This window comes from Mixophyes fleayi, chromosome 1, assembly GCF_038048845.1.
Source record: "Mixophyes fleayi isolate aMixFle1 chromosome 1, aMixFle1.hap1, whole genome shotgun sequence".
Classification (NCBI taxonomy): Eukaryota; Metazoa; Chordata; class Amphibia; order Anura; family Limnodynastidae; genus Mixophyes; species Mixophyes fleayi.
Genome location: NC_134402.1, coordinates 345,131,512 through 345,143,535, shown reverse-complemented (window position 1 = coordinate 345,143,535; position 12,024 = coordinate 345,131,512). Strand labels below are relative to the sequence as shown.

At 39.6% G+C, this 12,024-nt stretch overlaps 1 protein-coding gene across 5 annotated transcripts in view; it reads left to right on the top strand.

Annotated features, from left to right (window-relative positions):
• Positions 1-279: 279 nt before the first annotated feature.
• The window catches only part of LOC142161511 (E1A-binding protein p400-like), a 123,860-nt gene continuing 112,115 nt past the window's right edge, over positions 280-12,024 (top strand). For 3 of the 5 annotated variants that reach the window (XM_075217210.1, XM_075217202.1, XM_075217196.1), the window contains exons 1-2: positions 281-362; positions 7,733-9,097. In XM_075217210.1, the coding sequence (XP_075073311.1) occupies positions 7,775-9,097 (1,323 nt within the window). In that variant the 5' untranslated portion in view covers positions 281-362; positions 7,733-7,774. Of the gene's footprint in view, positions 363-7,732; positions 9,098-12,024 lie in introns of all 5 variants that reach the window. The other 2 variants (XR_012693423.1, XM_075217222.1) reach the window with 1 other exon arrangement.

The window sequence follows — 12,024 nt, the reverse complement described above, 5'->3', positions numbered from 1 at the left end:
AGGTTCAGGTGCAGCTTCTTCCAACTGAAGTTACAGGGAGTTATTTCCCGATCACTGTTGTGAGATCGCCCCAGGCCGGTTCCATGATTTCTGCACAGAAGGAGTCTCCCTGTCTGATGTATATATTATCCTCTGGCAGCAACGTCCTGCCAGCCTCGCCTGGTATGAGGTGTGTAGCGGGCTCGCCCTGCATTGCCCACTGGCAGCCAGCGCGACTTGCCCGAGCAGAGCTGATGCCTTTGTCTGGTGGGGTCCTTCTGCGCATGTGCGCACGCTCCGGGTTTTCTGTCCTATCCAGGCTTCCGTACAGACTTCTGTTGTCAGAGAACGGCTCCCGGTCCGGGTACTGATGGGGGAGATAGGTGAGTGTTTATCGGAGAGGGAAACGGGCCTCTAGCCTGTATCAGCGACATGTTATTTCTGTGCTTGGCCGCTGTCTGTGGTGCTGGGCCTGTCACTGACATTAGGCCTGTCCTCTCACGTAGCCCTGGGCCTGCACCGCCCCCTCCCGGCCCGACTCCCGTGCTGTCAGTTCCCGAGCTCAGCTGTCACCTGAGAGAAGAGGATGCTCCTCCGCCTGCTGTGTTCCGCTACACAGCATCCTGCTGCTCTGTCCATCACCCCTAGCGCTGACTTGTCTCTAGATCCGTGACTAACATCTCCCCTGTCCCGTTACTCTCATTCACTATAATACAAATGGTCCTCATTGTAGTCTGACATCCCCTCATCATCTATTATACCTGTCACTGATTTCACACTCTTGTCACCCGCCTGCCATAACACTCATTTTAAAATGTTTGTCTCTCTCGCTCCTTTCCCATTTACAATATTGGTCCTAATTTCAGGATCCCCCTGTCTGCTTCTATCACTCCTGCTATCAGCTTTTGATGTCCCCCATTTTTATGTTACTTTGTATCAGCCTTTTTTGTCCCACTTTCTTATGGTCACTAAAATTAATTTACTGTCCCAGATATCAGGGGGCTCTACTGCTGCTACTTTCCTTGCTGCTCCTGATTGCCTGTCATGTTTTCCTCTCCTATGCCATTGGGATCGGCCTGTAATGTCCCCCTATGAATGCCATAGATATCAGCCTGACGCCCCACTATATTACTGCCCCTCACATGTCCCCTTATATTATTGCCCTTGATGTCAGCCTGTCATGTCCCTCTTTCCTACTGCCCTTGATACCAGACTGTCATGTCAGCCTATATTATTGACATTGATACCAGCCTGTGGTCCCCCTGTATCATTTCCATTGATATCAATCTGACATATCCCTCTATATTACTACCATTGATATCAACCTGACATGTCCCTCTTTCCTATTGCCCCTGATACCAGACTGTCATGTCACCACTACCCCCAACATAACTGAACCCATTCTCAAAATGCACAATATGTAGAAGATCTGGTGATAGAAACTGCTTAGTGATTGTGATGTTTGTATAAATAAAAAGATTATCGGTGACAACAACTGACGAGGATTAGACTTTAGCAACTGTCATTACCTTTGCAGTTTGGAAATGGTTGACGGTAATGTTTGAACTGTTTATTCATGTAGTATATTGGGTAATAATTGAGGTGAAATGACAGACTAAAGATTAAAATAAATAGTTAAATATGTCTGCCTTAAGCTTATTAACAATTGTGCACATTTTCATGAGATTGTATTCACAGACCGGTCCTTTTGTTTTGCTGAACATTTATTTAAGATATGTAGTAATGTAAATTCGCTTTTTGTTTACAAGTTATTGGTAGTTTATGCATCTTGGAAAATAACGGCCGGCCAACATTGAATCTGCATTTTTGTAATTGGAAATTGATTAGAATTTGGCTGTTTTTAGTAGTGGCTAAACAATCCAATCTCTGAAAAAAAGAGATCATTCAAGTTTGCAAGTTTGTGTGAACTAAAATTCTGTGATCATTTTATTGTTCTGTAAACAAATTATCTATCCAGTAGTTGTAAAATCATATGTGGTTAGCTTTTCTCCAGGAATAAAAGTAATATCTGTAATCCACTGGTGCTGCATTTGTGTAGGAAAAAAAAAAAAAAAAAGAGTGAAAACCACATGTGAAAGGGCATATAAATATTATGCCTTTGAGCATGAAATTTGTATGCAGTATACCCACGGTTGATAGTCGTGAAACACATTTTGTATGTGTTTGTGACTGCACTCAGAGGCAAGAGGCACAAATATTTTCCCATTTATTTCAGTTGATTGATTTAATTGGGCGCTTTTCAGTGTGTAGCAAAGAAATAATGCCCAAAACAGTGTTCCCACTAAAAGGGGGATAACTAGCATGGGGTCCCTCTGCTAAAGTGGAAACCAGCATAAGTCTAGATTGGCTGGGTTGATCACATTTTAACAGAAAAATCAGCAAAGGGGAGTCCCACTGTCATAGTGGGAACCAACACCAGCTTGGTCAGTGTGGGGCTTGAGCAACAATCGGGGCACTCACTATAAAAGCTCTGCCATAAAGTGGGCACATGGAACGCTGCTCATATATCGTGTAATTGGATCCCCAAATGAAAATAAGCAAGAATAAGGAGGGCTTTGTGTGTCTCGCCTACATGTAAAATATTCAATAGTGAATACATAATAAAGGTAGATATAAAACAATTATGTTTATTCAACATTTTCAACACCTCAATAGCTTTTGTTTTCTTATTTAATCTGATTCACATTTTATTTTAATTGCTATTATTGATCACTCGAAGTTCATTAGTTTTTTTGGCGTTTTTTTTCAAAATATTGCTAAATTGGACTTCATTCCAAAAATTGGGTTTATATTCTTTTTAATAAAAATTATTTTTTTAAGCAAAAATTGTTTTAAAGCATATTTCATTTTGATGTTAAAATGTCTGACTTAATAGATCACATCAATTTAATTTATCACCCTTCACTCTGTCCTACATGTGTTAAATAAATGAAATTAGCTACCAGTGATAGCTCTGTGTAGCTCTTTTTAAAAAAATAAATAAAAAAAAATAGCTTAGTTTCATATTATAGTGTTGCTTCTTCTGTTGCATTGCTTAGCATAGCACGTCATGCAATTATATAGGGGGCAGAGCAGGACAGAATGTTCAGCTATGATAATTATGACTTCATATTTTTATTAATAAACATTGAGTGGTTGAATTTCCTTCATTTGGTTAGATCGTTTCATAAATGTTCACCTTGCCTGTAAACTCTTTGTATATGCTATCCTGTAGAACCGCTGGTTTTGCACACACTTTTTATTATATAAAAAGAAAAAAAAGCATCTTAGACCTCAAGTGTTCAATGTCTTACCATGCCCAATGCATACTTTCAAGCTATATTTATACTTTTCAATTACAAGTGTAACACTTATTTAGGGGAATCCAGTGGTTTTGATGAACAACATAGTTTGTGTCCTTAAATGACAATAGTTTGGAGTTGGATATATACACGGTTTCATTGAAAATGATAACTGGTTGTCCTTTGAAGACTGAAATGCTTTAAATATAATCTAACAGAAGATGTGGAGACATTTATGATATAGCTGTATATCAGTAACTCCCAAACACTAACTTTAATAAACTTTTAAAAACAATTGACAAAATCACAGGCAGCGGTAATATTCGTTCTCTACAACACCTTTTATACAAGTACAACACCATTGATGTCATTGATTCCTGCAAACACTGGAATTCAGTTCTATTGTAGGTGAAATGTCTTTTCAGTATTCCTCACATATGGTCAATACATTAGGCAAAAAACAAGTTCTAATATTGCATTCAATGAATAGACCTATTATGATGTGAACGAGTTCTCTGTACAGCGCTGCAGAATTAGTGGCGCTATATAAATTATTATTATCGTAGATTTGTAAGGTGCTACAATGCGCCGCACACTAGGGAAAACAGGATATACATAAAACAGGGACTTACACGATAGACAAAATAAAGGCACATGTGAAAAGAAAAGGTATGTAGGACCCTGCACATTAGAGAGCTTACATTCCAAGTGGAAGAGGACACAGCTGAAACAAGAGGAGCAAGTGTGTCTCAGAGTGGAGATTGGTACAGTTGTGAGGGTGTGTAAGTGAGAATAGTGTAATCTGGGATAAGATAAGCTCTAAAAAAAAAGAGATGGGTTTTCAGAGAGCTTCTGAATATTGTACAGCTGTGGAAATGCCTGGTTGGATGTGGTAATGAATTCCATAAGTGGGTAGCTACACAAGAGAAGTCTTTTAGGCAGCAGTGAAAGGTGGTTACCAGAGATGAGACAAGGCGCAGAGGGACCGAGAGTATTTTGATATGAGATTTGAGATGTACATAGGGGTGATGGTGTTAAGGGCTTTTTAGGTAAGGGTGAGTAATTTGAGTTGGATTCTGGAGGACACTGGAAGCCAGTTTAGGAATTTATAAATTGGTGCAGCCAATGTAGAGCAGTGAGAACGGAAGATCAGTCTTGCAGCAGCATTTAGGATGGATTGAATTGTGGCCATATGGGTGTCAGGAATGCCAGACAGCAGGAGGTTGCAGAAGTCAATACAGGAGATGATGAGAGTATGGATAAGAGTTTTGGTAGCATGTTGAGTAAGAAAAGGGAGTATTTTGGTAATTTTTTTAAGGTGGTGTCGAAAAGATTGGGAGAGAGACTGTGTGAGGAATAAAGCAGGAGGTGGAGTCAGGTATGACAACAAGGCTGTGGGCTTTGGAGACTGGCAGGAGAGAAGGTGATCAATTCTGTTTAGAACATTTTGAGCTTTAGGTTGCATTGGGATATTCATTTCAAGATAGCAGAAAGACTGTTTGTTACATCATCATCAACATTTATTTATATTACACCAGCAGATCCTGTAGCGCTTTTCAATTGGCTGTTGTTACTTTATAGATGGTGCTGGAGGCCGAATGAGCAAATTAGTTCCCTGGAAGAAGAGGTGTACAGTGATAAAAAGTAAAGGGCCAATAACATTTTCTTGTCTGACTCCAATCAATAGTAGAAGGGGAGATGAGGATGTGCCAGAGGTAGGAACACTAAAGGAACGGTTCAATAAGTAGAAAATGTACCAGGAAAGAACTGCTTCATGAAGGCCAATGAAGTGAATGGTGTGTGGGAGAAGAGGGTGATCAACAGTGGCAAAAACAGCAGAGAGGTCCAGGAGAATGAGTATGGAAAAATGACCCTTAGACTTTGCAGTAAGTAGATCATTGATCACTTCTGTGAGAGCAGTTTAAGTGGAATGTTGGGAGCAGAAGCCTGATTGTACAGCCGAGAAGGGAGTGAGAGGAGAGGAAGCGAGATGAAGAGGTGAGCATGCAGTGGGGGAGAGGGTTTAGGGCACATGTTGTAGGGTGAGATGACAAGATGAGTACAGAGAATTCGTCTTCAGTTACTGTAGATAATGAATTTAGGGTGGAACGGGGAGTGTGTGAAATTTGACATGAGGAAATATCTTATCGAATGGTGTTGATTTTGTCTTTGAAGTAGGTGGCAAAATCATGGGCTGTGAAGGAGGAAGGATAAGGAGGTGCAGGGGGGCAGAGAAGTGAGTTGTCTGTGTCCAAGAGGCGCCGTGGGTTAGAAGACTGGGTGGATATTAGAGTTTTGAAATATGTTTGTTTGGTACTTGAAAGAGCAGTTCATTAAAATGAAAAGATGAATTTGTAGTGGAGGAAATCGTGATAGGAACGGGATTTCCTCCAGTGATGCTCTGCGGGAGCACTTTTGCAGGTAGTGGGTCTGTTTGATGGGCCGTGATTGGGTTTGGATAGTCGGACTGTATATGGTTTCTGGCTCTGCATTGTTTAGGGCTGAAGTGACTGTTTTGTTATAGAAATAGGCAGCCTGATTAGAGCAGGACAATGCAGTTATAGGAGAAAATAGTTGTTTTAGTGAAAATTAGCGGATTGGGTTAAGAGTACTTAGGTGTCACTGTGTATGTGTGGATTTGGGTGCAGGTGGGAGGACATGAGATAAGTTGAGGCTGAAGGAAAGGAGGTTAGGGTCGGAGAGTGGGAAGACTAAGGGGTAAATTTATCCAGTTGTGAGTTTCCGGGGAGTTTGAAAAGTGGAGTTGTTGTCTATTATTATTATTATCATTTATTTATATAGCGCCACTGACTATAGCAACCATTCACATTTTAGCTATCATTTTGTAGAATGTACTAAATAAATAACTAGAATCTGATTGGTTGCTATAGACAACAATCTGCCGGAAACTCCAAGCTTGATACATTTACCTCCACATTGGAGAAACCAAAGATGGAGCAGGAGCAGGAGAAGATTAGGTCAGGGGAGTATCCATCACAGTGGGTGGGAGATAAGATCCACAGGGAGAGACCAAAGGAGGAAGTAGGTGAAAGAAGTTTAGTGGCAGGAGAAACAGTGGGGTTATCAATGGTAATGTTGAAATTGACTCGTTTGAGAGTAGGCAGGTGAAAGGATAGATAATAAGTGATCCAGGCTGCAAAGTAGTCAAGGAATTGGAAAACTGGACCTGGGGAGTGATAAATGACAGCAGTATGAAGGTGGAGAATATAAAATAAACGGATGGTGTAGACTTCAAAGGAGACGAATGGGAAGGAGGGTTCAAAGGGTATGACTTGGAAGGTGCAATTTGGAGAAAGTAGAATGTCTACTCCACCACCTTGTCTGTTTCTGGGTGTGGGAGTGTGGTGAGGGTGAGTTTCCTGTAAGAGAGAACAGCAGTGAATGTTGTGCCAGAGGAGGTGAGCCAGGTTTCTGTAATGGCAAGGAGGTTGAGGGATTTATAAATGAATAGATCATCGATGGATGTAAGTTTGTTACAAACAGATCTGGTGTTCCATAGTGCACAGGAGAAGGGCAGAGAGGGTAGTGAAGATATGTGGATAAGGTTGGTGGGATTGCAAGTATGGGGTGGATGGAAAGATTTGGGGTGGGGGAGGGGGCATTAACCGATAGTGGGTATTGTACGGAGACCAGGGTTAGATGAGATGTTCCTAGAAGCCATGAGAAGGAGCAGAAGACAAAACAGTTCATGTGTGCAGACTAGTGAGGAGGTGAGTAGTGAGGGACAAATAGGATGATAGAAAGAGAAGAGAAGTTTGGTGATAGTGAATAGAAGAAAGAGTGTAAATTGAGTAGGTGTATGATGGAGAGATGTGAATAAAAACAGAAACAAAATAAAGCTCATATGATTCATGAACAAACTAATATTAATCAACATAAACAAGCACAAAGAGAATAAAGACACTTCGGGGTATATTTACTAAACGGTGGGTTTGGAAAAAGTGGAGATGTTGCCTATAGCAACCAATCATATTCTAGCTATCATTTATTTCGTGTATTCTACAAAATGAAAGCTAGAATCTGATTGGTTGCTATAGGCAACATCTCCACTTCTTCAAACCTGCAGTTTAGTCAATCTAGCCCCTGGTCACCTTGTCAGAACTGCCACTATAGCTGGGAGGTCCACAAACATTACCTCTGCTCCGAAAAATCAAAACAACATTACTTGGTAATAATTTGAAAATTGACGGTTTCCATACTTTACTATTAATACATTTTTTAATTTATACTCTCTTCCTACTATTGATAAGCTGTATTAATAATATGAAATAATATTATCCTATTACATATCATTAATAATATTGCTCTGTTTATAGGACATTCTGTATAATCTCTATGTGATTTATATGCAGTAAGATATTAATAAACATTTATGAAAAAAAGGAAGAATTTTTTTATTTATTTATTTGTTTTTCTGTTTCATTTTTCAGGCAGGCTTTGTTATCTAGGGAATTAAACAGAAAAGTATTGCAATGCATCATGGAAATGGGCCTCCAAACACTCCAAGGCAGCTTCAAAGGTCCAGATCCTTCACTGGCAATGAGGGAGAGGAAGCATCCATGCAGACAAGTTTGCCCCAGTCTCCTGCTCCATCATTTGCACCAGCAGTCAGTTCACCTGGACCGCAATCCCCTAGTTATCAAATTCAGCAATTAATAATGAGCCGGAATCCGGTTGCCGGTCAGAATGTGAATATTACCCTACAAAATGTGGGACAAGTGGTAGCAGGAAATCAGCAGATAACTTTGACCCCTTTGCCTATCCCTAACCCAGCTTCTCCTGGGTTCCAGTTCAGTTCCCAGCCAAGGAGGTTTGAACATGGATCTCCATCATATATTCAGGTTACTTCTCCAATGTCTCAACAGGTCCAAACACAAAGTCCCACACAACCCAATGCTGTGCCAATCCAAGCATTACAGGGTGTCAGAGCGGCAACTTCTGGAGCTAGCTTAGGAATGTGTAGCCAGAGCCCCACACGTGGATTTGTAGATGCCAGTGTGCTTGTGAGACAAATCAGTTTGAGCCCTTCAAATGCTGGGCACTTTGTTTTTCAAGAGGGATCTGGTCTTGCCCAAATTACACAGGGAGCCACAGCACAGGTACAACTTCCATCAGGTGCTGCACAAGCTAGCATGAGAGAACGCAGACTTTCACAGCCTCATTCTCAAACTGGAGGCACTATCCATCACCTTGGACCTCAAAGTCCTGTGGCAAGTGGAGCAAACATGCAGACTTTAACTACACCGAGCCACATAACAACAACTAACCTACCACCACAGATAAGTAGTATTATACAAGGTCAGCTCATCCAACAACAGCAGGTGCTTCATGGCCAGCAATTGGGGAGGACCATCAGCTTTGATAGGACATCTGGAGGAATGATAGCTGGTGTAACTGGAGCGTCATCTTTTGGCATAACTTCTCCACCCACACCAACAAGTCCATCACGAGTCTCTGGTCCTCAGGGACTCTCTAGTCTTTCTCTTACTCCAACATTAAGCACCGTCAGAAAACAAAGTAAGAAACTAGAAGATATACCTCCTGCAACCGCTGAAGATGCTCAGATGAGAAAACAGTGCTTGGAGCATCACCATAAAAATATGAAAATGTTAAAGGAAAACTTTAAAGAATACCTGATTGAATTGTTCTTCCTACAACACTTTCAAGGAAACATGATGGATTTCTTGACCTTCAAAAAGAAACCTTCAATGGGCCTCCATGGTTACCTTAGACAAAATGACTTGGATCTAGAAGAGGAAGAAGAAGAAGAGCAATCAGAAGTTATTAACGATGAGGTAAGATCAAATTTTGTCCATTAAGTTATTATTTTCTGACCAATGTGTAATATACATTTAGCTTCTTTGATATAGGGTCTTACATGGTCCTGACTGCCTCAATGCTTTATTGTATTATTTTGACCTGGGTAACAGATTGGGCTAAAACAGCTGTAATAATGTATAGTATATATATTTAATACCTCACCTTGTGCAAAGGAAATTTAAAAGAGTTTGTGAAGGATACAAATGAAGGCTTTTGACATAAGTGAAATTGATGTGTAGTGAGCCTTAGAGTTAGGAGTAAATCCAGAAAGAAGGTGAAGCTTTGCCATAGCAAAACCACATTGTGTTGCAAGGGGGTCTACATATTTAATATGTGCATACAAAATTGAGTTGGGAGGGTCGCGTAACCTAGCTCAATGCTAAATTGTGTTAAAATAAAGTTGCCCGGTATTTGTGTGCAACATGCAAAAGCAGGCAATACATATTTATTTCCCCTACAGGCAACAGCAAAAAAATAATATTTGCAACCCCTTGCATTGTAACATGGTTTGTCCAAGTGCAAATTTGCATCTTTTAGCTGCTTTGGATTCTAACTCTAAATGTAGCCCAGTATAAGTGACTCTAAAAATACTGATTGTTTAAGATGATGTTAGCCATTTTCATTGCCATGTGGAAAAACAGTGTCATGTGTCAAAGTGACATAAATATTTACATCTTAGGACACCTTGAATATGATGTGTTTTAGAAAGGATATGTCTCTCCATTAGTGCTGATTACTCTTATCTCTGCTGAAATATTTGTTACTGGAAGCATTTCTCTTTTGGAAACACAATGGGGTATATTTACTAAACTGCGGGTTTGAAAAAGTGGAGATGTTGCCTATGGCAACCAATCAGATTCTAGCTTTCATTTATTTAGTGCATTCTACAAAATGACAGCTAGAATTTGATTGGTTGCTATAGGCAACATCTCCACTTTTTCAAACCAGCAGTTTAGTAAATATAGCCCAATGTGTTAATTCTTGAGTTTTTTTGTTTCTTTATTTTTGTGTTTTGTTTAGTTGTGTTGCTTTTGTGGTTTTTAGCAAATCCTATATTTATTTTCAGCTATTAGAGGTAGATTACTGAGTTACTGAGTGTTTTGAAACTACAGTGAATAGTTAGGATGTATTGTGTAGTTAGGATGTATTGTGTATGGCCTAAATTCATTCCCAGATACAAACAAATAACCATTATTTTCTGTCCATGTATTCCTCCTGCACAATGAACATGTTTTGCTGAAAATTGTATATGTAGGAAAGATGATTAACAGATGTATAAAATCAAGGCAACTTAATGATTTCTGTTATTTTTTTAGGTCATTCTTGTTATTACAACGTGTACACTTCTACGAGCTATGGAGACTAGTTTTATTTAAGTAGTTAGGGATATATTTGGCTTCATCACAATCTAAGCAAGCCACTCATATATTTAAGGATGATTTAAGCAGACTAATCTGTGCAGTGTAGTCAACAATATAAACATAACATTTCTGCTTTACTTGTATATTTCTTTCTTGTCTTTCTTTCCTTCCTTCTTTCTTTCTTTTTCTTGTTTACCCACTTCTTGCTATTGCAGTGCTCTTCAACCCACCCCTGGAAGTATTCCCTTTTCCAAGGGTTGTGTGGTCAACTATTTGCTCCGGCTTCCATTGCTTACTAAGTGTTGGGGGCTCCTTTGAGTGACACCTGTCTGTCATGCCACTTTGCCTTCCTTTAGAGGTGGAGCAGTGTGTAACCAGTGACTCTTGATGCCAGCTTAAACAGAACAACCTGGTAACAATTATTGCTCCATGTGGCAATCTAGTGCCGAGCCATCATAGAATGGAAAAATATTTGACAACTCACTTTGAGCATTTGAAATGCTTTCAGCCTCAAAAGCACAACAGTATCATTTGGGCATGGCAACAAAAGGCTATAATGTTTGTATGATTATTTAAATCCATTTTAATATGGGCGAGAAACAAAAATCCAAACGAAAATGATTTTCCCTCTTCTTGAAATATTTCCTCTCAGGTAAAGATTGTGACAGGAAAAGATGGGCAGACTGGTACTCCTGTTGCTATAGCAACCCAGCTTCCTCCCAATGTTTCTGCTGCTTTTTCATCTCAGCAGCAGCCATTTCAGGTACCTTTTTGATGGTTCTACAATGTGGCCTCATCTCAGATTTACTTTTTTTTCCCATCCATTCCAATTTTTTTTGTAAGCAGATATTTTTATCTGTATCTCCATATATTAAAGGCCATTATTTTGTCATACAACTCCTTCACCCCGAGCAAAACATTTACAAGAGTTTTGGAGTTTAGAGTTGCTGAAAGAATTATTTGGTGGGGTGACAATTGCAGATCCATTCTGACACTAAATGATGTGCTAACACTTGAAATCATGCATCCCACTGCTGCCACCAAACTCAGGGGTGAAAGGGGCCAATTGAAGGTCTTCAAACCATCGAAATGCATGAGCTACATTTTTGTGATGATTTCACACGTAGAAGCTTGTGTGATATTTGTTTTTGTCTTCCTTTTAGTTTTAATTTTTCCATTTTTCTCGTGAAGTCTTTATTTTTATTTATATCCATTTTAAAAAGTACAGTGTACAGCAGACTGTAAGACACAAGACACTCATCTGCTCTTAGATTTGCTTGTGCTCATTTTGCAGACATGAACCATTTTGTAAGCTAAACAATATTTATGCGAATGCAGCCTCTCAATTCATTAGGAACCATTGACATGACAAATAACACTTCATGACCAAAATACATGAGTCATGACTCAAATTAATAAATACGTCACTGGTTTTAGTGCCTAAAAAAAAGCTTAATTATTCACAAATATTTCTTAAGTGCAAATATTGGCTGCCTTAATTGTGTCTAGGTAATAGGGGCCTTTTAATGGCCAATGGAGTG